General features: G+C 38.3%; 1 protein-coding gene across 2 annotated transcripts in view; it reads left to right on the top strand.

Moving 5' to 3' along the window:
* gas7b (growth arrest-specific 7b) overlaps positions 1 to 25851 on the top strand; it is an 81570-nt gene that overhangs the window by 46803 nt on the left and 8916 nt on the right. For both annotated transcript variants that reach the window (XM_042508462.2, XM_088069642.1), the window contains exons 7-13: positions 3097 to 3212; positions 3392 to 3466; positions 9210 to 9288; positions 14374 to 14502; positions 15120 to 15243; positions 21559 to 21638; positions 24102 to 24200. In XM_042508462.2, the coding sequence (XP_042364396.2) occupies positions 3097 to 3212; positions 3392 to 3466; positions 9210 to 9288; positions 14374 to 14502; positions 15120 to 15243; positions 21559 to 21638; positions 24102 to 24200 (702 nt within the window). The remainder of the gene's footprint in view (positions 1 to 3096; positions 3213 to 3391; positions 3467 to 9209; positions 9289 to 14373; positions 14503 to 15119; positions 15244 to 21558; positions 21639 to 24101; positions 24201 to 25851) is intronic.

The following is a 25851-nucleotide window of genomic DNA, read 5'->3' as shown; positions in this document are numbered from 1 at the left end:
AGTTTTTAGTAAGTCCTGTTTTGGAACAAGGACACCCCTCAAACCAGGCAGATGAGGAAACAGGGAGAAGTGGAAGAGGATGTACAGGACACTTTTGAGGAATTAGAATAACTAGCAACCAAAGAAAGAAAAACAATCCTTTCAAACAATGTTTCCACTTCTGTTGACATTTCTGCTCTCTCCAGTAAATTGCAAAAAAAAAAATCCTGAAAGTCTATACGCCCAAAAACAACACCGCATCCTTTTCATCTTCCAACATGACTCCATATTCATCTCATACCGGCTGTGCTGCACACTGAGAAGCAGCATAGGCTTTAATAAGATCCAACAGAAAGCGCGGTAGGATCATACGCTACAAGGATCTGGCTGCAGCGCTGCGAGCCAGCTGGCCTCTGCTGCTCTGTTTGGACATCCTCCACCCCTGCAGTGTAATCTCTACCAGGTGTGGTGTGAAGTCACACACACAGAGGTGACAACACAGAGGAAAGAAAGAGTGAGTCAGGAAAGGCGTCACTCTCAAATCTTCTGGCTTTGGCGTCTGTTCTCAGGACTTTGAGGGATGTGAGTTTGGGAGAGTCATAATCACTTTGTTTACATGCTGTCAAGTAACCACTTCACTGTTGCCTTTCTGCATTTCTGTGTCTGAATGGTGTAGCTGAGCATTAGCATTCATTTAGTGTGGTATTTCTGTCTGCATTTCTGTCAAGTGTTAGTCCAATACTTACTCTGAAAGAGTAAGTATTGGATATATAAATATTGAATATATTGAATATAAAAAAATAAAACAACACATATTTTTCATCTTACCTGTAGTGATATTTATCAATTTAGTTTGAGTTGCAGAATGTTGGAGATATCAACAGTCGAGGTGCCCCCTCTCAAAAAAAAAAGGAAACAAAAAATGAAAAGGGGCGGGGGGATAAAATACAAATCTACAGCAATTATGACCCACTTACTAACGATGATTCACAGACCTAGTTGTTAAGTTTCATGTAGGAGCTATTTGTATGCCTTTGCGCTGGAGATAGCCGTGAGTGGGTTGTCCATCGCATTCTCATGAGGGCAATAGTTCAAGAATGCCTTGAGGGAATTTGTCAGATTTGGCACAAATGTCCACTTGGACTCAATGCTGAACCTATTATATTGGTCAAAGATCAAGGTCACTGTGACCTTGCATCTATCACATTCTTGTGAACACAATATGCCAAGAACATCTTTAGAGAATGTCTTGAAATTTGGCACAATCAATCACTTGGACTTAAAAATGAACAGGTCAGAATTTGGTGGTAAAAAGTCAAGGTCACTGTGACCTCACAAAACACGTTGGCTACAACTCAAGAATTCATATATTTTTCTTTCTCAAATTTAAATTTATGTTGAACCAATGATGTTGTATAACTGATAGGTCATAGGTCAACCTTACTGTGGCATCATAATGCTTTGAAAAACACTTCTCTGGCTATCACTTAGTATTATACCAAAGGAACAGAAGGGGAGACAGTAGGCCAGATACTGACCTGGTGACACTAATCTTGAAACCCATGACTGAGGAACTGGTTACTCAAGATAATCCACAGACCTTGTTGTGAGTAGTTTCATGTGGGAACTATTTATTTTTACTAAACTACACCCACCAACAGTTTCTTCACACAGAAGGAAGCATGCATCTACTGCTGGTTCACCTCGCACCACTGAGCTAGCTAACCTTACAGCTCAGCCAAGGAGGACGTCATTACTATTTGCATCTTGCCCTGTCACAAGCATGAGCCTTTCGTCCATGAGTAGATGCACGCTTCCGTCTGCGTTGCGATTCGGTTGGTGGGTGTAGTTTGGTAGATAGAAAATAGTTCCTGCATGAAACTGCTCACAACAAGGTCTGATTTTCTTTAGTAAACGCCTCAGTAAGCGCTTTGAGCACCACAAGCTGAGTGCCATCGAGTTCCATTAAACTGGAGAGACGGCAGACATCAAAAACAATCTAGATTGATAAATAGTCCTACAAGTAAGAGGAAAAATATGTATTTTTGATTTTTGGTTGAATTGTCCCTTTAATGTTAATTTTAGCTCTGAAATATCTGCCACTTTTGCTGTTAAATGCTCCACTAAGATCACCAGCTCATTGCTAACTGTGTCTGAAGTGCTTTTGGTGCTGAACAGGTAATGTGTAGTGGATTTATTTATCTATTTTTCACACAAAACAGATGGACGAGTTTCATTTTGTGGGCTGTTGAAATCAAAACACCCTGACTGCAGAGTTGGCTGAAAATACAGACTAAATTTGTCTCTACCAGCAAGACTTCTCGCACCACAGATATTCATTTTATCCACTGTTGACATAAAAATGTTGATTAGTGCAGCTTTACAAAAGACTCTTTAACTCTTTGAAGCCTGGATCTCTGGTTTGACTTCTTTTGAAAATATGGTCAAAAAAGGAAATGACCAACTTGGCGAGAAATGACCCACAAATTTTAAGAAACTGGTAAAATGTGACAAGAAAATTCCCTCGAACATAGTTCTCAGAATGGGGGGGGGTTTTGGAAGATTATTGGAAAATTATCCAAAAAATAGGGAAATGTCTTTAAAACTTTATGTAAAATTATAATAATCTAAATATTTTTTTATCAGTTTGTATTTAAACTTTTGTTACAGTAAAAAAAATAAAATGAAATATATAAAATAAAATCTTTTCCCATATATACATATATATATATATTTGTGTGCATTTTCAGGAAATTTTCTAGTAACTTTTTAACTCATTTCTTTTTGCATACTTTTGGGCTGTGTCTGGTTAAGTTGCTCTTTGTCTTCTCCCCATGTTATTGAAAGAAATCAAGCCAATTTGTCAATAATGTCTTTTAAATATAAACTTTTAAATGTTTTCAGTCACATAAATACATTTTTCAGTGATAAGTGCACCATCATCATCAGTGATGGACTTTCCTGATTGTGTTTTAATGCAGCCTTTATCTGAGGAATCTTGCAGCAGGCGGTCTGTTCCACTGAGCTTGTTGCTTAAGGTGTGATGTTGTCGTGTTTACAGCCAAGTGTTTGTTTGTTCAATGCGTTTCTCGTGTGCTCGCTGTGTTTATCTCGCAGACTGATAAGAAGGATCCCCAGGGCAACGGCTGCATCACAGGATTTGAGGTTCTGCTGCAGAAACAGCTAAAGGGGAAGCAAATGCAGAAAGAGATGGCAGAGTTCATACGAGAAAGGTATCGCCTCACCCTCACGTTACCATGAAAACCATACAGTTGTCATTAAAACAAACCTCTTCCCCTTTTGTGCTCATTCATGTACATCATTGTGTTGCACAACACAGGAAACGCACATGGAAACAGTCAGATTGCGTAAAAAGCTTGTGTGGTAATGAAACTCTCTACTTCCCTCTTAGGATAAAGATAGAAGAGGAGTACGCCAAGAACCTCTCCAAGCTCTCCCAGATCCCTCTAGCAAGCCAGGAAGAAGGGTGAGTGAAGGAGAAAGACAAACACTCTCTCATCATCGAGTGGCTTGTCACACACAGGACTGCATGGAAGATGTGAATCGACACAAAAAAAAGGAAAAACTACACGTCAACACTTGGAAAAGAAGTCTTTCCAATATAAAGCCGCTTTGGAGAAGCAGAGTCTGTAAATTATGTGTTTTTAGGCTTCTTCCTCCACAGTATGTTTTGTAATACTATAAACGTGATACTTTATTGCACCACAGAGGTCATATTTTTTCTCAAGAAGGTCAGAGGTCCGGGTCAGCTGCAGAGCAACAGCCATGAAGCTGCAGAGTCAGAATCAAATGATAGACAATTGGGGAAGATATATTTCTATTTGAAAAGCAGAGTCTTAAGCCGACAATGTTTATTTAATGACCTACGCTACAGTTCTGAGACATCTGTTGGTATTAGATTGACCTTTTCTACATTTAACCATTTTGATAGATATTTTTGACAGATTGACCAACTCATCATTTAACTCTTTTTAGAGAGGTGGTAGGCCACTCTGATAGACATTTGCACACATGTGAAAGACATCAGAAAGCAGCACAAGAAAGCTGATGTCGCTCCAGGTTTCAGAGGGTTAAACCTCGTTTAATATGAACATCCGAAATTTAACATTACATGTAGGACAGAAAATATGGAAAAAAATCAGTCAGCCAATTAGCCAGTCAGGCAGACAGCGCCTCGGTGAGTTAGCCAGTCAACTCGCCAACCATGCGAGACATCCCGGTGTGAGTCTGGGTCCGCAGGCCCTGTCAGTGATGCTGTGAAACAGTACGGCCTTCCTGTAAATCACTGGTTACTTTGATCTCTGTCCTGCAGCATACTTGTGCTATTAAGAGAGAGCAGAGCGGCGGCGGATTTGAGCAGGCAGACATTGAGATGTGTGAGTGGGGGGGGGGGTTGCAGGGGAAAGGGAATGCGGGGAAACCCTGCAGGGAGAAAGAGTCTGCTACCACTCCTCTTTTCTCCAGCCTGACAGCAGAGGGGATATCACACTGAGGACAAGTCTTTGTCTGATTTTCCGAGGGGACGCAGGAACGTGGAACGTAAACGAACAGGAAGCTGAGAAGGGCACGGCAGCTAAAGATTCCCACAAAGAGAAGAAGCTGTGATTTGTGCGAATGCAGCCGACGGCATCGTTATTGAACTCATCTTTATTAAGAGATTCCATGAGGACACAGTGAGAGAGCTTAGCAACGCGACAACATGTCTCTGCAGCATCAGGAGCTGCAACAGAACTTTCCAAGAGGCAAAGTGATATAACAAACTTAATTATTCGTAAATGAAGTTTTACTTTTAGCCAGCCCCAGTTTCATAAAAGTTGGGACACTGCGTAAAACATAAATAAAAACAGAATGCCATAATTTGCCTAAATTCAATTTAATACAGTTCAAATACAAAATATTTTAAAGTTTAAACTCATTAACCTTGCTTTTTTTATTATTGCAAAGGTTTAGCCATATTTGGAGTGTTATTTAGCCCCCTCTCTGTAAAGCTGTAATGGTTGGTACCACTTGACTCCTCAGGTATCATTACTCAAGCTTTAAAACTCAGCCTGCAGCATGTTTAAGACACAAATGTTGGCAATTAACATGATACAAAAAAAAAACTCCAACCATGATCCGATCCAATAATTGCATTGCCATTAACACATTAACGCTGACAGCCCTATTTTGTTTTGTAAATATGTGCTCATTTTTAATTTGAGGCCTGCAACACATTCCAAAAATGTTGGTACAGGGGCATGTTCCCCATTCAGTGTCATCACCTTTTGTTTTAACACAGTTCAGTTGATCTGCAGTCTGAGGTGTATGTTGCTGTATTTTGTTTTTCATAATGTGCCACACATTTACAATGGGAGACGGGTTGGGATTGCAGACAGACCAGACTAGTAACCCCACTCTTACTATGATGCTACGCTGTTGAGAATGTGTATCATGTTGTTTGGATGGCAGCATGTGTTGCTTCGTATCCTCTATGTACCTTTCAGCATTCATGGTGCCCTTAGAGATGTGCATTTTACCCATAATGTCATGGGCACTAACACACTTCCATACCATCACAGATGCCGGCATTAGTAACAATCTGAATGGTCCTTTTCCTCTGCAGCATAGTAATGCTGTTGACGGGTGTAATTCAGTTGAAAAAAAATAGTTCCTACATGAAACTGTTCACAACAAGGTCTGTGGATTATCTTAAGTAACTAGGTCATCATTTCAAAGGAGACATTGCTGTTCAGTTTTTCAAATGTATTTTTTTGACACTTTGAATAACACAAGCCGAGTGCCATCTAGTTCCATTATACTGGAGAGAAGGCAGACATCTCTACAGACGATATCTGCAACACTAAGCAATTCAACTCACACTATCTAGACTGATCAACAACACTACAGATAGGAGAGAAAATATGTACGTTTGAGTTTGGGATGAACTGTCCCTTTAACCCTTTGAAACCTGGAGAGACATCACTTTTCTTGTGCTGCTTTCAGATGCCCTTCACAAGTATTTACACCTGTGAACCCTGAGCAAATTGGTGTGGTTTCTTTCAGAAACATGAGAAAAGGGGCAGTGAGCAACTTAAAGGGAAATAATTCATAAAATTTCAAGAAATTAATTGAAGATTATTGTTAAAAAAGAAAACTGGGGGAAAATGTCCAGGGGGGAAAAAAAGCAAGGAAAAAATTCTATTTATGATCATCATAGTAACATATTTAAAATTATGTTACAGACTTATTAAAAAACTGTAAGCACTTTTTTCCAAGTCCTGTCTGCCTCGTTTCGTTTTTTTTTCTTCTTTTTTTCTTTCTTTTTTAATTTTTTAAACTAATTTTAGGGTATTTTTTGTATGAAGTGTTGGGCTATTTCTTCTTTGCTTGCCCATTGCCCTCTCCCCATGTTTTTGAAAGAAACCAATTTGCTCAGGTTCTAAAGGGTAAACTTCATATAAATGATTAGTTTGCACACTTAATTTCACATTAACATCTTTATCAGAGCAAGAAAGTGTGCAAACTCTGTGTTGCAAATTAGACAGCACACAAACAAGTTTAGCTCAGGTTACCCTCCCTTGTACTGTTTACATGTTTATATCCATATTAGCATGGTAATAGAGGGCTCCAGTGGGATGGAATTGTCCCATATAGAATCCAGATTATGCCATCCGGCTCACTCTGCCCACACCCAGAAAAGTGCAACACAATACTTTCATTATTCTGTCCCTCAGACCAGCTCTGTTGTCAGACAGGACAATCGCTGTTTTGTTGGACAGTTCCGTCCATCCGACCGACCGCAGCCCAGAACCAGCCGTCTATTTATTCCTGAATTTACCATTTGTTTGGTAGAGATGTGGCCGTGAGGCATGTGACCACTTTTAATGCTTCCAATCGTGCACTGTATCACTTCTGTTGAATGGAGGGAGTACATGGCAGGAGATTAATTTTCCCTTAAATACAGTGTTTTGTAGGCAAGTGATTGTCTGTCAGTGGGGACTGTGAGACTGTAGGAACGTGACAGATGTAATTAACTGTGTGAATAGCATTTAGAGTGGTGTGACTGTTGTAGCTTGAAATCATGAGAAATGAACTAAAGGTTATCTTTCCTCTGAACCTGTATGAGTTGGCTCGCTCATGAGAGAGCCTCTTCACTTGCTTAAATGTTAAACGTAACAAAACTCGGCTTTACAAATGTTGAATAAGGAAGGAAGTATATTTAACACATTTGTTAGGGGTCAAGGATACACACTGAGTTTTTTTCAGGGCAACTTGTTGAAGTTTTAATTTCTGTAGGTGGTGCTCTTCTCTTTGATCTGCCATGGTGACTGCTTCTACTTACGCTCACAACTCTCTTCTTAACAAACCACATTTCCAAACAAAACCGGGATTGTGGCACCAAACCAGGTGTTTTTTAGTGAGACATGAGTGCATTTCTAGCAGTGGTTGTGGTGAAGTGTTTTGGTTTTTTTGTTTGTTTTTGTTTTGTTTTGTTGTAGAGACATGGCAGGATTTGTTTTGTTTTTTTAACACAACATTTGTGTATTTCCAGCAGTGATTGTGGTTACAAAAGATGATGTTTGTTAGTAAGACATTGCAGCATTTCCAGATGTGATTATAGTACCTAAAACCAGGTGTTTTTTTTTTTTTAGAGATATTGAGACATTGTGGTATTTCCAGCCACGATCGTGGCGACAAAACGGTGATTGTGGCACCAAACCAGGTGTTTTTTAATGAGACATCACTGCCTTTCCAGCACCGTGTTGTAGCATCAATGATGTGATTGTCATTGTTATTTTAGCGAGACATCAATACATTTCTATCAGGTGTTTTTTTAGAGGCATCACTGCATTTCCAGCGATGACGATGGCACCAAAGCCAGGTGTTTTTGCAGCATTTTCAGCTACAGTTGTGGCATCTAAACTGTAATTGTGGCACCAAACCAGGTGTTTTTTAGCAAGACATCAGTGCATTTCCAGCAGTGGTATGGTGACAAAGCGGATGTTTTTTAGTGAGATATGGCAGGAGTTTTAGCCATGATTGTGGCACCAAAACTGGGTGTTCTTTATGGGAGACATTGGTGCATTTCCAGCCGTGGGTATGGCAACAAAACCAGGTATTTTAAACAAGATCTTATCCTAAATCTAAGGAATTGGTTTTTGTGCCTAAACATAACCACACATAAATCATAGCATTGTTGAAATGTGAACTTGTGAAGTCTCAACATATCGCTACATATGAAATGTACAAATGTAACATATCTGTGGTTTGCAGAAACATACCATGCCAACATTTAGTTAGTTTAGTTTAGTTTAGGTTTTGATTAGGTTGCATTTAGACATGTAACTGTGTACAAGTTTATAAATGTGTTCAAAATATTTGTACAAAAAATAATTTAAAAACTAGACACAAATTAAGTGTAATTGTATTGCAAAATGTCCTGTCAGCTAATCTTTGTCCATAGGTATGCAGAAGATAATCAACTGTAGGGTGTAAAAATATTTTAGAATTTGATTGTAAAAACCAAAAATCTTTCGCAGCCATTCTCTCTGCCGTGGAGTCGCAGGTGCTTGACTTTACTCTGACAGTGTCAGGAATGTTTTGGGTGTCAGTTTGAGGGAATTCCACACATGTCTTCCATTCACAGCGATGCTTTGAAGTAATGCGCTTACCCATAAAGACGGTCAGTGCTGGACCTCGCGACTGGTGGCTGTGACTGTCTGCCTGCTGGATGATTGTTTTACAGTCCTCACTGTGAAGACATGTGGAGAGGCTTTCTGCCTCCAAGCTTATTATGAATCATTCACTCTCGGAAAATCAAAACAAATGCGTTGCCTATTAAAAAGACACGTTATGTTTAATTATTACACAACGTGCGTCTGCTAACTTAATTTTAACGCTTATCTACAAAAGCCGTCTCAGTGTTATTGCCCCCAGCTGTGAGTCATATCTCATGTCCCATACATCCTAATCATCTGTTGAACTGGCTGTGGACCTCAAGCTCAGCTCTCCAGATTTACTGGTTACTTGTGTATCCGTGAACTTTTGCACCGGCCCTGCTGCTGAACCCCATCTGTGTTTATGAGTGTGTGTAAGTGTGTGTGTGTGTGTGTGTGTGAGTGTGTGTGTGTGGGACACTTTCAGCCCTCCCTGCATGTCTTTATGTAAAAGTGTGTGTGGTCCTCTCTCGTGTAAGATATTAAACACCCTCCTTTCCTATGTGTGCTCAGGACTCTGGGGGAAGCTTGGGCCCAGTTAAAGAAGAGCTTGGCAGACGAAGCTGAGGTTCACCTAAAGTTCTCCTCAAAGGTAATTCATCGCACTTTTCTCCACCTGCACGATGCCCAAACCTAAAATTCTGTTCATGCATATCTATAAAAGCAGAAAGTGAGGCACATTTCCTTCACTCTAATAATAAGTGAACCCTTTAAAACCTGGTTGGACATCAGTTTTCTTGTGCTTCTTGTGTTCTGACACCTCTCACAAGCTATGTGACCCTTTGAACCTGAGCAAATTGGTTTGATTTCTTTCAAAAACATGGGGGAAAAGATAATTTTGCCAGAAATGTCCCCACAAATTGCTAGAAATTTGTAAAAGATGATGAAAATGGGGGAGAATTATTAGAAAATCATCAAAATCTAGAAAAAAATAGAGAAAAGAGTACAATCATTAGAATTATATATTTAAATTTATGTTGCAGAAAAAAATGCACTTTTTTCTGGTGCATAATACTGGACAAATATCAAAATTGGTTTCTTCATTAGTCACTTTGGCACAAAAAATGGACAAAAAATAGGGTCCAAATTTAAAATGATCAAAGCACACTTCAAGTTTACTTTTGGATGGAACAAAGTGTAAACAGGAGCGATGATTGTCATATAATGTTTAATATCTCCATGACTGGAATTTGAAACAAAATTTAAAATACAGAAGAAAAAAGAAAATTTACACAGAATGGTAAAAATGTTCATACAGCTAAGTGCAAAAGAAGACACAAAATAGGAAAAACAAGAAAATCCACCAACATCACCTCATCCCTCTTGCCACGTCACATATTATATAGAAAATGAATTTTGACATAATTATTTTTACATACCAGGAATGAGCAGTTCCAACTTTCGTCCAGTACACAGTCTGATTCTAGTCAGAGTATGTGCTGATTCTGAGAATTACAAACTTGAGTTGTGTCTCTTCTTAATTTAAAATCTGTATATGTTTCTGTGAGGAGCTCACTGTAATATTTTTTGTAGTACCAAGTGGACTGGTACATCCCTAATACATTAACAAGCAGTTACAGTATGTCTTTCATATACCATACAGTATACATACAGTTGAACTTAATCAGCAGCTGTTTTCCCCTTACTAAAGACATTTACAGATGCAATCGACATCTGAAAGTACAAGACTGTGGAAAGAGGTCACCCACTGTTTAACTATAGTGTATGAAAAATGCAAAGTTTTAACAAATGATGAAAGAAAAATCTCTTAAGATATTAAAAGGTTAAGACATGTCATATTTTAGAAAGTTTTAGAATAAAAAACTGATCAGCACTACATGGCGTGAGGGGTCTCTTATTGTACAGTCTGATTCCATATCTCCTGCAGCCTAAAACACATGTGACACACGAGGCAGACAGACTGCATTTAAATGTAATTATGTTCAGTGAAGGGCTTCCTGATGGCTCAGTGGGCTGAAGCACATGGATGAGGGATGTCAGCTTGGGTTAATTTTGTTTTTTATAGGCTGACACCTATTAACTGTTCACTAACCGGTGAAGCGCCATGAGCCATGCTAACATCCTGGTGCTAACAGAGCTAATCGTATCCAAAAATGCTAGAGGGGTTTTACAGCTCATAGGCCGCTTACTCACCTGGGCGACCTGGGGGGAGACCGGAGGTTGGGCATGATGTCTTAACAGCAACTTTGTTGGGATGGGGTTATTAGCAATAATTACAGAATGAGCAGCTCTGTTAGCGAACTGGCTCCTACTAGACCCAAGTGGTGCATAGTGCAACTGAAGAGTAGCAAAATTTACCAAGTGATAGACATGTATGACCATCCAAAATAATTTCCATTTACAGCGCTTAAACGTGATTCCAAATTAGTTGACACAAAGTTTGAAAGAGGCTGAATAAGTTATAGATGTAAAAATGAAGTAACCAACGTAACATTTTCCCTGGCCTCCATGCTGCTTTCTAATGTTTACTAACCTGTTTTCTGGGTTGTCAGTGACATCAAACTTTACAAAAATGTAAAAAAAAAAACAAAACAAAAAAACAAAAAAAAACTTGCACTAACTTTGGTGTATAAAGTGAAGTTTTAGTTGAAATATTAATTTAAATTCACTATGTAATCAGCATAGTAACAATATTTTCTTTTTCAGAATAGGGGCGACAACCGGAATATTTTGTGTATGTAAAAAAACTCGCTAAGCGTTCCTCATAATAGGAAAGACTCTTAGTGTTTGCAATTTCTTTTTGATTAAGAAAAGTTATAGACCTCAGCTGCAGTTTTAGCCTTCCCTTCCAGCTTTGAGTGGAACTGTTCTTAATTTTAGGCTTGTAAAGTGCAAGTGCTTGATGGTTTTGTCTTGAGAGTTTTGAGAGGGAAGAGGAAAGACGGAGACCAGGATTACAGCTGGACTGATGGAGGAAATGGAGCCGGTGATGTTATCCTCCAGAGATGCACAGATGTGCGGCACAGCTCCAGCTTCTCGAAGGAGAAGGAAGGATTTGAGTGGAAATGAACTTTGAATGAGCGCTTCCAATGTGACTGCAGGAGGGAGCTGTGGCTCTCATTCATCACTGACTGCTGGGACGGAACACCACATTGCTTATTAGGGATCATATAACCGGTGACAGGATTGCTACCCACAAGTTACAGAAATGATATTATCTTGCCACCTCGGAGGAGGAGGAAGATTCCTTACTGTGTGTCATTTCCATTTAGAAATCAGGAAAAATCTGAAAAGGAAGCTAAACAATGTTGTTGTGTTGCTCCAAAAATCATTTCTCATCTAAAGTAGCTCACTATGTGAGGATGATGACATAATGTTGAACGCGATGAGAAGAAATGGAACTAATTATTATTTTTGGATAATTACATCAGATATAAAGAGAGGGAGGATAAAAGAAATTTCCCTTTTTGATCGTTATCTTTATCATCACTGCAGTTTAAATAGCATAATTCTTTTCGAGACTCGCTGCTGGGAAAAGAAATAGTTTTACTCCAACGCCACTTTATATGCATGAGGAGTTACTGTATCTGCGTCTGGATTTATATTGTCATTCAACACTTAAAGCTGCCTGACAGAGTCATTCTTCTCTGTTATCAGGAATCTGAAAGTAATCAAAAGTTGTGCATGCATTTGGACAGTGAACACAATACGTCACTGCTGAGTGACGCCGAATTGAAACTCGGCTGTATGCTCATTCATCTTTTTCTTCCACCACAGCCTGATGTAGGGAAATACACTAGAATTGAGCTGAAATGACCAAGGAATTCTTTTCTATATTTGTCCTGTTGCAAACTGGCTGTCCTCACACGACACTGTTCAACTCAATGTGATAAGCTGAGCAGTCGAATGCAGCTCTGGCCTGTTTCATTTCCAGCGTCAGTGTGAATTTGTCAGACGAACAAGCTCATACTAACTATCGTCCAACTACCGACCTCACTCTTTGGGACACTCAGCCTGGGAGACAATGGGAACAGCAGAGGGTCTCCAGAGTGAAGCATAGGTGTATTTAAAGAACTGGATACTATTGTTTCATTTATTAGAGCGAAAATTTCTCACCAGGGACAAACTTGGGAAAAGGCTCTAACATTTTGGGCTTATTTGGCATTTTAATGGTTTTATAGCTCAAAATGTGACAATACAGAAATCCATTTGCACATTTTTTTCAAGTATTTCTTTTGTAATTACAACAGAAAAAGTGTTTTTGTACCAGTGTGCTATGTTCCAACTATGGCAACTAGATTACAATATTGTCAGTCAGTTGTCAGTTGTCTGTTTTACACAGAGATTGTGCTAAAGAGCCACTGCGATGTCCCCTATTTATGTTACCTTTGCATTGTTACAGATAATCAAACAACGGCTGCATCATCCTGCTCCAGTGTGTGATTTTAGACAGCATGCCAGAATTGCAGAAACAAAAGAAGCATGATGGCTGCAAGTAATAACATGGCAATAACAGTCATTTATAGTTTCTGTTATATGGTGACTGATCTCATCCTCTGCCTCCGAGGGTTTTTTTGTTTTGTTTTGTTTTGTTTTGTTTTTTGAGTTAGCTGCTAGCTGCTGTCACCTGCTTTGATAAAGCTCCCGGGGTTTAAAAGGGCGGACCATGCCTTCACTATCCTAGGAAATGCAAGTTCATCTCTTGTTAAAGGGTGACTAAACCCCCCACTTTTGGCTTGAGTGGCTCCTCCCCTGGACAGTGAAAAATGTCTCAAAAATGGGCAGGGCTCGATCCACAGTTGGTGTGAGGGCGGGGGCAGGGGACTTAGTTGGTGATGAAAGCAGGCTCCTGCTGTCAGGATCGGCCAATAGCTAAATTCAATTGCAAAAGTCAGGTTTCAACCTTTAGAGGGAAGTCACTATGCATATCCAAAAGACAGTATGTAGAATTTTAATACTTTGCAATTAAATGTCAAAAGTTGGACCTGAATCATCAACAACACTACTTAATACCCATGCATATTGCTTTGCAACTGATAAAAATGTTTTTCAGGGTTTAGGTTCTCCTTAAATGGCCTTTTATTACATTCCTCTAGTTAACCCTTTAATATTACACACAATCGTATCGCTCTGCACACAAAATGTGCTTTTCAAAATCAAGATTTAAAAATATATTATACAATAATAATATTTGCTACTATCACTGAGTTCGTTTTTTAACGAACATCAGTCCTAATCATATGCAAAGTAGATTTTTCCTTTTATGATGACAGCCTGGGATATGTCAGTGATTTGCAGCAGCATTATTGTGACAGTGCATCTGGTGGCAATTGCATGTATTTTCTCCATATGCCAAATGTCATCACATCATCAGGTAGAAAATAGTAAAAATTACAAAGTCCAAGGCAAATGTCCAATATGACACCCAGAAGTCATACAGTGCATGTTTTTATGCTTTGATGGCTGTGGTATCAAAAATTGCAGTTTGAGTGGGTTTCAGTGGAGCATTTTTTTTAGTTTCCACAGTGTATTTTAGACTTATTGTAGGAACTAAGCTGGAAATTCTTAGATTAAACAAAAATACACAATCTTGACAAAATGTATGCTATATGCATGAACACAGCCAAAATTATCAAAAAAATGAAAAACGCATAAAACGCGCCAAATAGTCCGTAAGGGTTAATTTTACATTCTTGGCTTGTCTTCTTTTGAGCAGCTCCAGAGTGAAGTGGAGAAGCCCTTCCTGACCTTCAGGGAGAACTTTAAGAAGGACATGAAGAGGTTTGATCATCACATCGCTGACCTGCGGAAGCAGCTGGTTGGTCGCTACGCATCAGTGGAGAAGGTATACATGAACACATATAAGAAAAATATAACCCTGCTTCTGTCCTTGCTCACTGCAGCAGCAGGATTTCAGGAATCATCTCCCTGGTGATTAAAATTCCACATCTCTTCCATAAGCGGACGGCTGTTTCCCATCCCTGGAATGCTTCCTGCTTCTTATGTACAATGAATAGCTGAAGCCCGAAGGCAACTGCAAATCTGTCTCACATCATCGGTCATCTGAGCAGTGTCCACTGAGGGACAAAACAGTTTCTCTCTGATAAATGCATCTGGTGGACAACTGAGCATTTAAAGCAGGACAGAAAATAAGATACTGGCTATGCTGGCTGTCATAAGGCACTGGGTGATAGATGATTACTGAGACAATGTGTAGCAGACCGTGTTATCGCTGTGATGAATGAAACAAACTTTTATCACTTTAATTACAATGATGTTTCCAGAACACTTCACATTAGTTTCAAAAAGTGCCTTCCTAAATTCAACTCGAAATTTAACTTTTTTACTTTTTACCATTATTAGGCTAACCGGAGGGCTTCCTGCTTTGGGATAAAAATATTTCTTTATGTGCAGCTGTGGGATCTGAGCGTGTCTCTGACTCTAGTCCCTTATCTCCGGCAGGCCCGTAAAGCTCTGGCAGACAGACAGAAAGAGCTAGAGCTGAAGACTCAGCAGCTGGAGATCAAACTCAGCAACAAGATTGAAGAAGACATCAAGAAGGCCCGCAGGAAATCCACTCAAGCAGGTCAGAGTCCGTGGGGTCAAAGGTCACACTGCAGGGTAACTGCACGGTCAAAGTTTCACTCAGGTGTTTGTTGTTTCAGGAAGGAAGGAGCACTGCCCAGCAGGCTCTCAAATGTCAGTGGATGTAAAACATATGGTGTGATGAAAAGTAGCTGGTGCTGATGATATAGTTTTAACAATTTTTTTGTAATTTTATAAAAAAAACTTCAAATTTCTATTCCATGGCGGTCTGATCAGGTGTTGTGAAGATATGTTGCTCCTGACCAAAGAGTTTGGTTTTTGGTCTTGCCTTTAACCCTTTGAAACGAGAGGAAATAGTTTTGATTTCTTTCAAAAACATGGAGAGAAGGCAACAAGCAACTGAACAAGACATGGCCCAAAATAAGTAAAAAATTGTTTTCTGGACATTCTTCCCTATCTTTTTGGATAGTTTTCTCATCATCTTTGCCTCTTTTTGAAAACTAAATTTTAGTTAATTTCCTTGTCATGTTTCAGGAATTTCTTGCAATGTGTGGGACATTCTTCTTAAGTTGGCAATGGCCAACTTAGGCATTAGGTTTTTATGACCTATTTTTATGACTGCAACATCTCAGCAATGTCTAGAGGGAGATTCTTCAAATTTAGCACAAACGTCCACTTACACTCAAGGATGAAGTGATTAGATTTTGGTGACCATAGGTCAAAGTTAAGTCTCACTGTGACCTTGTCTGTCTCATCCTTTTGAATGCAATATCTCAAGAACACCTTGAGGGAGTTTCCTCAAATTTGGCACAAATTCCCACTCAAGAATGAAGTGATTACAATATGGAGGTAAAAGGTCAAGGTCACGGAGACCTCATAAAGTATGTTTTTGGCCATGACTTAATAGCCCTCAAGAACCACCTTGCCACTGTGCTGACTGTACAGATCTTCTCTGTGAAGCATGCATGTTTTACAGACATGGATTTAAATTATAAGTGCAACTTCACTGGTGCACAGAGGCATACAACTGCATAGTGGTATATCTAGTTTCTCTCTGTTGTAGAAAGAAATCGAACCAATCTGTATGGGTTTTGAAGGTTTAAATACTTGTTTAAGAGTCTGATCACAGCCCAAGAAAACTGATGGGTTAAATTAGTCAATACAGTCATTTCTATTAATCTGAATTTCGAACTGTAATGTGCAAAGGTGATAGTACTCTTTAATGCAGATATATTGATCTGGATTTCATCACTCAACCTATAAAAGTCCCTCCCCACCAGATGTAGGATTCTCCTTTGTTAGAGATCATCTGAGGATGATGGGCAGCAGTTTGTGTCTGTACCCCCATGCAAATAATTGCCGACAGCAGAACTCACACAGTTTAGCAAATGGTTAACTTACGATCCTCCTCCACAGTTTCTGTAGCCCTCCATTGAAGCGCTCACTTGAAATCGGCTGTGATCCGAGATGGTTTGTTTGTCTTTTTACATGAGTCATGAGCTTTATCAGCACTTCGAGCCAGACTGGGAGGGCTTTTTTTTTAATAGAGGAATGGGAGAGGAGGGAAGAAGGGGGTGTCAGAAACATTCTGCGTTCACACCAGATTCACAGAGAGACGTGGGAGTGGACCAACTCCACAGTCCCTTGGGATACTCTCACATACATGCACATGAATAATCTGGCTGCAAAAAAACCCCAAAACATCCCACAGTCATTTCATCTTTATTATAGACCTAGTCTGCTGACTACTTGAGTGAAATTCTAATGGAAACAAAACATTTCCATTTTTTAAAGACTGAATATGAGACCAAAATGCATATTAAAGTGAGACCATGCATTGTCATGTTTGATGGTAGAAATAACACTTCCTCTTACAAATATAAAGTTCATAGTTCAATTGATAAGCAATTAAATACATTGTTGCCCAATTTGATTTTTTTTTAAATTGAGCAACTGTCCAAAAACAGCCTTCAGTTAAAGGCAAGCAGAGGCTGTATATATATGTAAGTTAAGCGAGGGCTGTTTATATACAGTATATGCCCATTGATAATTTATATATAATATGTATTTATATATTATATATATTAGCACTGAATGGAGATGGCATGTTCTCCCTGTGCCTTTATGGGTTTCCTCCCACTGTCCAGAAATATGCACATTAGGTTAACTGGTGATTCTAAATGGTCTTTTTTTTCTTTTTGCTGATTCAAATAAAATGTAAAAAATATAAATACATGATTTCTTTTAGAAATTGAATTAAGGAGAATTTAAAAACACCTCTAAATTCTTGCATGAAACATCAAAGTGACCTTTTTTGCATCTTAAGGTCTGCAGCAAACAGAAGTAACATTGATATAATTTGTAACTTGAGTACAGTAGCAGAGTGTAACATGTACCCAAACACCCAAAGCACTCAAGTGAGCTCCAGCATCATGTGTTCGCTATAGGAATATGATGTCTGAGGCCTGAAGGTAGTGCTCGAGTTTTAGCGTGATCTTTGAAAATAACTTAAAATTGATTTTCAGATGCCCTATACAGCCCTGCAGGATCCTATTAAGCAAAAATTCTTAGTGTGTCCCGCAGAAATAGAGTGTATGTGTGGCAATTTCTTCTTTGATAATCTCCAAAATCACACCATTTTTTTATTGCTAGAAACTGTGTAATTTGGTTATTAATATAGTAGCATAGTAGAGAGAACAAGGCCATGCATTCAAAGAGGCTTAAGGAGAAATAATATGCAGCTCTGGGGAGGAGTATAATATTCACCCAGTCCCAACCCAGGCAGCCCTCTATTCAGAAAAGTACAGTCCCTTAAATATACAGAATGACTGTGTGTGTTTGGCGTTTTTTTATTCATTTGTCTTTGGCATCTCTCTCTAAATTTTGACGTTTTAGTCGCAGTGCTGCATGCGGAGCTTTCCAGAGTTCTTTTTTCCTCAGTAGCAGTTTATCACTCACAGGGTGGATAATTGATCTTTTGATCTGTTCAGATCTGATCAGATCTGAACAGATCACATGGATGGAAGGGGGGAGCTGTTTGTAAGTGAAAGCAAACTTTTAGAGCCAGCAGAATGAACAGTTATGTTTCACTTTCAGTCATCAGTCATCTGATGTTCTACTGTGCCGTCTCTGCCCCGAGTGCGCAAAAATAACCTAACCGTATATATACATATATATATATATATATATGTGTGTGTGTATATATATACATATATATATATATATATATATATATTTATATATATTAATAGAGCTCCCCTCAACCAAAAATCTATTTGTGGTGGCTGATAATTTAGTTGTGGCAACCCACTACAAATGAATGAATCTTCTGGAGATTCTGCATGACCAGGGAATGGCAATCCAGTCTGATTATCACGCTACATTCATGCACACATTACGCTTCTAACAGCCTGCATGTTAGAAGGCCGCGAGGGGAAAAAGAGGTGGGGTGGAAAAGTAGCGCGAGCAGCAGCCGCTTTGGTTTGTAAAAGTTTTTAATAGGTGTGCGACCTGAGGAAAGTGACTGGCTGAGAGTAAACAGATGTCGACTCTCTGCCGGAGTGTGATGTCATGACTCAACAAGGCACGACCACGTGCTGTCACACACACGTACGAATCCTCCATCCAAACTGGCTCCCCTCACACACACACACACACACACACACACACACACACACACCCACACACACACACACACACACACACACATACACACACACACACACACACACATACACACACAGTCATCCCTCCTCCGTGCTGCTTATGCAACCTTGGAGAAAAACAGCAGCAGTTGTTGATGGTGCTCACGGCGTCTGGCTGCCAGTGATGATGACTACAGTGTGAGGGAAGCGGGGAGGAGGCTGATGCCAAAACAACTAAAGCACGGCATCTGTCTGCTCATAACAAAGACTCATTATCGCTCGGTGCTCTCGCTGCATCAGACTACAGCATTTACTCACTTATGTCTCCCTATAAGTGGGATTTCCGAAAAATTTTATATCAGCCTCCTCAGGCCATGATCGCCCTTTAATGGAGCTCATTACTTTTGCTTTGTTTTTTTCCTTTAAAAGAAGAGAATTTATTGGCATTCTTTAGTTTTTTTTTTAAGGGTTGGACGACTGATGTAACGGGCTTATCTGCAGCTTAAACTGCAGCTCTTTTGCATTTTCTTCCCATTTTTCTTCGCTTTCTATTTATAGAAACATATTCTAAGCTGACCTGAAGACCTTGTTTACTGTAAATGTTACAGCTGCTGCTCCAGCAAGCAACTTTTTGATGTGTTGCAACACACAATCCTCATGAAAATATATTAAAATAGATCTCATTCTTTAACTTCTTACATCCAGCAGATCCGCCAGTAGGCAAAGTATTGGTCAAACCTACAAAACCTCTTTTTTTGTATGTATGTGTGAAAAGTAACTAAAAACACCAAATATGTTAGGCCAAATTTTGAGGAAACGTGTTTAAAATGATGCACAAAACTTGTGTAATCTAGACTGAAAGCAGCCATACATTGCCAATATCTTGTTGTAATTCTCTTTTTACTGGTTTATGTGAACGTAATAAAACAAAATACACAACCAAATTAACATGACGACCTTTAAATCATGTAAAAATGGGAAAAAAATAGTTAAAGAAATAAATAAAAAAGAATGAGCAAATAAATATGGCAATATTTTCATACTAAAATGGATCAAATGACTATGTGTAATGTGAAATATGTGGCTTACAGTGACAAACCCACAGAGAATTATCACCCTGCAGTACCCCTCAGCTACATATAGAGCATTTTAGCCTCGTCTAGTTAATTATTTTGGTTGCAACAGGCAGCTGTCTTCAGTTAAAAAGCTCTGATAAACTCACTGTATGCTACCTGCTCAGCACCAAGCAGCAGACAGACACAGTTCAATACTCAAGACCACAGTGAGACATTGAACAGATATTTTTCTTTTGAGGTGATGGAAACCAGCTTAAAGCTGAAAGGAGAGTGAAAACCAAACTTAGATTTGTTAAATTCCAAATGAACATTTGCGTCTGCAGGATGAGAAAATAAGGACTTTTTGCCAACCAGTTTGCCATAATATACAAATTTTGTCTTTATACCTTGACTGCCCACCAAGTGAACACGTCTGGCAAATTGCAAGAAATACGTTGATTTAGATGATTTAACAGCTAGGTAAAATTTCCAGAAAACAAACTTGTAATTGTATATTTAAAATTCTGGCCTTTCAAGGTTTTTTTTTGTTGTTTTATATAAACTTTTCTTTTTTTCTTTCATTTCCTCCTTTCCTTTCTTCATATTTTTTTTCTCCAAGTTTCTGGTTCCCTTTTTGTCAGGTTTTAAAACAAACATTAAATTGCTGAACAAATTAATTTGATTGATTGTATTTAAATGTATAGGTAGGTAGGTAGGTAGATAGATAGATACATAGATAGATAGATAGTATATGGAGATATAATACAACAACAGAATACCCAGCATGAATATGAAGTATTCTGAAAAGGAGTAGAAGGAAGCAAAAACTTATCAAATTATACCCCCTTTGTAAATTTTTTAATCAAAAAACATAATAGCAAACATGAATGATTCCACTTTCCACCCCAGAATCCCCCCTCACACTTAATGAAATCAAACAAAAAGTCAGTGAAACTCCAGCACAAACTGTACACTACAAGTAAGGAACTCTTTCATTTACCACAAGACATGACTTGGTAGCTAATTATATCACCGCCTGTACTGTAACTGGAACAGCACAACTTCAGATTAAAAAACAGCTGTTTTTCTTTGGACCCGAAGAGCCCTCTTTGGTCCCCAGTCTCCACTTTGAGCAACACTGTCCCACACAGGCTGGGAGCTATTCAGCAGTCACATATTCAGTAGAAGAATACAATATTAATGTGAGTCAAAAGCAGCAGATATAGCAGCGGAAGACTGAGAGTCATCTGCTGAGGAGCAGAGTGATCAGCGTCATTTCCTCCCTGATTTAATCTGGCAGATGATGAGTGTTTGTTTGGTTGTCAGCAGGATACGGGCAGTGACATTAATGAAAGGATGGATTAGACCTTTCCTTTTATCATTGCTTATGGTATCATAATGAAATCTATTATCAGTCCAGATCGTCTGCGCTGTTTGGGATAATCGCATCAGCTGAGTGAGGTGGAACACTGAGAATGTGTTGAAGCGGCGCCTCAGCTGGTAGTGAATAGTTGGATAGTAGCACCACCTAGTGAAAAATTATGCACCATACATTTTGAAGTACCCTGATTTTGTCATGTCTCTTTTCGACCCATGTGTACATGAATTTCCATGTTTAGAAGTCTCATTTAATATTCTCTGTATTTTCTCGAACAGGAGACGAACTGATGCGCTGTGTCGACCTGTATAACCAGTCTCAGTCCAAATGGTTTGAGGAGATGGTCACCACAAGTCTGGTAAGAAATGATTTTGTGTAGTTTGGTGTGTGAGAGGAAGCTGTTCTACTGTGTGTTTTTTTTCATCGGGTTTGTAACAATGTCTTACAGTATTTTAGAATTCAGAATCAGAAATACTTAAATGATCCACGGAGGGAAATTGTGATTCATTGCAGTCACTCTGATGTAAAGCATACAGCATAAGAAATAAATAATACTATAAAATTGAAAAATTAGATAAAATATGTGCATTTGTAAGAATAAAAAAAATGCATTATGCTTAATTTTCACATCAGTTTGTAAAGAGAAAAAAAAAATTCAAAAAGTAAAATGTGTATAATATTCTGCGGATGCAAAGTGTGTAAGAAGCTTCTTTTTTTTTTTTGAAAAGGTGCATTATGCATCAATGTACAGCACATTACATTCATAAGTATTAAAAACAAAAAGAATTGCTACTACTTTTTTTCAAAGCAGTTTAAATGTGCAAACCTCATTTCTGAATGATATTGTGAGTTTATTTGATACAGATGTTTCTAGTTTGTGTTCCAGTGTGAAACTACGTCCAGACTTAGAAGTGTGGCATTTAGTTGTAAGCTTATTTATTATTTGTTGTAAGAACTGAGCCAAAATAATGAATGTACTACATGTTGCGGTAAAGGCTACTTATACAAAGAAACTGAAAGACCCTAGGTGTCTTTTAACGTGAACAAAATGAAATACAAGGAAACAAGTCTTGTGTAAATAAATAAGGAAAAGGTAAAGGTGAAATAGTCATTTTATTGAAATATAATAGTTAACTACATAATATACCATATATTTCACTTTTTTATATGCATACACATGCTTCTGTGTGCACCACCAACATTTTAGCCAACATGATGCCAAAATTAACATCATTATTTTTTGCTTTTATAAGATTTGCGTCAGTGCCTCAACTGAATGAACAGGAAAAAAAAGTGCTGAGACACAATTTTCTGTCATTTCTGCTCGCAATGTTTCTGTCTTGTCGCCTACTCTCTGGGTCTGAGTTTCACTGTGAGCCGGGCCAAGCGCACACATTCATTTATGTTTTATTTTTTAGTTATTTTCAAATTTTGTGTTTTTTGGAAAAGTGTACTTGCAGCATTATGCTATCGTATTATCATTAGTTGCATAAAGTGGTCTTAAAAAGACAGTAATACAGTTTATTGCAATTATTTCTTGCATAGTATATCATCTACCAAAAATAGTTACTGTGACAGGCCAGGTTGAATACAGTTTAAGAAAAGGCTTCCATATCTTGTTGTTATTTTTAATAGCTCTGTAGAAGAAGCTTCTGATTTTTGTTTCCATTTGGACTGATTGATGGACCTCTATAATTGTCCACATTCTCAAAATATACTTATAACCACTGTAAAACTATTTGTAAGATGTGTGTAAGGGCAAAAGACATTGAATTTTTTTCTCTAATACCCAATATGTATGTTTAAAGCCATTTTTTCACTGAAGACTTGAAAGTGCATAGTTTATTAATGTGTAGGCTCTGCTTCAGTTGTTGAGTATTTGGTCACTTCAGAATCATACATTCGATCACTGTAACCCAGGATTTCCACTGCTTGCATGTGCGTTGCGTTATGGCTCTGCTGTGGTTTTTCTCCATGCTCCCTCATTCGTCAATTCCCACTGATTGCGTTTTGAATCAGAGTGGTGAAACCAAGATGTTCCCGTGGTAATTACAGAATCACGCACATTGTATCAGTACAGATAAAGAATTAATAACTCTATTCTCTCCCATAACTCCCAATAAGTTGTTCCACGCCATTTCCTTTCTGTGGTTTGTTCCTATAAAATGGATGTGTGGTGTCATAACTTATTTTGTGGTTTTCCATCTCCATAATTAGCTTCTCCACGTCCGTGTTGTCAGTCGTAACCTCTGAAAACCACTGACCTGTTAATTCAGGCCTGGATCTGCTCATTGTGACATTTTGTTGATGTAGTTAATTGAAATACGATCAGAGTGTTTTATTCTGAAAATTAACAGAAATGTTTAATGTTGTGTTGCTGTCTGATTTCCTGTCTGCTCTGTGTTAAATTCGGCTGAATTGATACAAAGTGCTTTGGTGTCTGGCAAAAATAGGAGCCTCGTGTATCTGATCCGTGAGCGTCCGGACTGCCGGAACTGGGACGGAGTCGATCCGCAACGCAGCAAGCCAATGGGAATAAACACATAGACTATAGTGTAATCTGTTTGCTCCGTCTGCCGTGACGGATCGGAGCCGGACCGCACACAGATCTGGTGGAAATTAGGGGTAACAGTCCAGGAAAAGGCCCAGCCTTTACAAAATATAGTTTACAGTTTGCCAAATGGGGAATCTTAAAAATAATTCCCTCTAAGTCATTCTAAGCCTGTTAGCATTGCAGAGCATCTCTTCTGCTCAGTGGAGACAGATGGAAGTGTGGAGGTTTCTCTGTGACTCAGGCATTACACACTGCTCCTCTCCTCAGGAGCTGGAGCGTCTGGAGGTGGAGCGGGTGGAGATGATCAGGCAGCATCTGTGTCAGTACACCACCCTTCGGCATGAGACAGACATGTTCAACCAAAGCGTGAGTACAAATTCAACCCAGTATAACAACTACTTAAAAAAAATACTCCACACTGTTAGTTGAATTGGGCTGTCACTTTAAGAACTAAGATACAGTTAAAGTTCAACTGTTATTCATCATTACCGAAGATATAGTGAAATGTCACTCCAAAATATGTCTTAAAACGTAAGATGAGTCTAATGGTGGGAAGGGTATACTTTGACCAACAAATAGCAATTTCTATATTAATGACTAACCCTATGTTATGCTGAATTTTTTTAGGAAGTCTCATTGATCAGTCAAATGCTCTGTACTTCCCAAAGCCATTTTTTTTAAAAACACTAGTATATCATTAAAAGAAATGTTATGGTTTCTTATGTCATCAAGGAGTCATATTATAGGACATCATACAAATGTTATAGTATAGCATGTGCATAGTATGTCATAAGTAAGTAATTCCATAGGATGTCATAAAAAAGTCATAGTATATTATGTGCGAAAAAATGTCATACAGATGTAAAAGTGCAGTATGTCATTACACTGAGTATATTATAAAATATCAGAAAAAAGTCACAGTATGGGATGTCAAATAATTACAAAATTAGTATGTCATAAGGCGATAGTCTGGCTACCTGTCCAGGGTGTACCCCGCCTTCTGCACGATGACAGCTGGGATAGGCTCCAGCCCCCCTGCGACCCTTGAGAGGACAAGAGGTTACTGGAAATTAATGAATGAATGAATGAGTATGTCATAAGATGTGACAGAACATTATGCCATTGAAAAAAGTCATAATATAGAATGTCATAAAAAATGTCTTTGTATAGTATTTCATAAACATTACCATTGCATAGTATGTCACAAAAAAGTCATAGTATGGTATGTAATAAAAATTTCATAGCATAGTATGTCATAAAAACATGCCATTGTTCAGTATGTCATGAAAATCACAAAATAGTTATAGTATGTTGTGTCAAAAGAGTGTCATAGTGTAGTGTATTGTCAAAAATAGCATAAAATTGTCTTAGCATAGTATGTTGTCCAAAATGGCATGAAAAACTCATCGTTTAGTATGTCGTTCAAATAAGTATGAAGGAGTCATAGTATATGTGGTCCAAATTAGCACTGAAATATATGTTGTCAAAATATCACAAAAAATTCATAGTATAGAATGTTGTCAAAAATAGCATAAAAATGTCAAAGTATATTTAGTTGTCCAAAATAGCAAAGAAATGCATAAAATAAAATGTTTTCCAAAATGGCATGAAAAATTCATAGAATACAATGTCATCAAAATTAGCAGTCTCAAATAGCATTAAAATATCATAGAATAATATGTTGTCCAAAATAGCACAAACATGTCATAATATACTTTGTTGTATTTCTGTATTGTGTCATAGAATAGTATGTTGTCCAAAATAGCATGAAAACCTCATAGTGTAGTGTGTCATGTAGAACACCATGAAAAACATAATAGCATAAAACTCAAAATAGCATAGCATAAAAGAGAAAAAGTATATTATGTTGTCCAAAATGGCATGAGAAATCATAGTTTAGTATGTGATCCAAAATAGCATGAAAAAGTAATCTTAATTCATAATCATAATTTTTTTTTTTTTTTTAAAAGTCAGGCTTGAGTATATTGCAAAAAAAACATTAAAAAGTCATACCGTA

This window comes from Plectropomus leopardus, chromosome 19 (assembly GCF_026936395.1).
Source record: "Plectropomus leopardus strain MGB_pleo_1.0 chromosome 19, ASM2693639v1, whole genome shotgun sequence".
NCBI classification, from domain to species: domain Eukaryota; kingdom Metazoa; phylum Chordata; class Actinopteri; order Perciformes; family Serranidae; genus Plectropomus; species Plectropomus leopardus.
The sequence above is the reverse complement of the archived record's forward strand: the minus strand, read 5'-3'. Positions and strand labels throughout refer to the sequence as shown.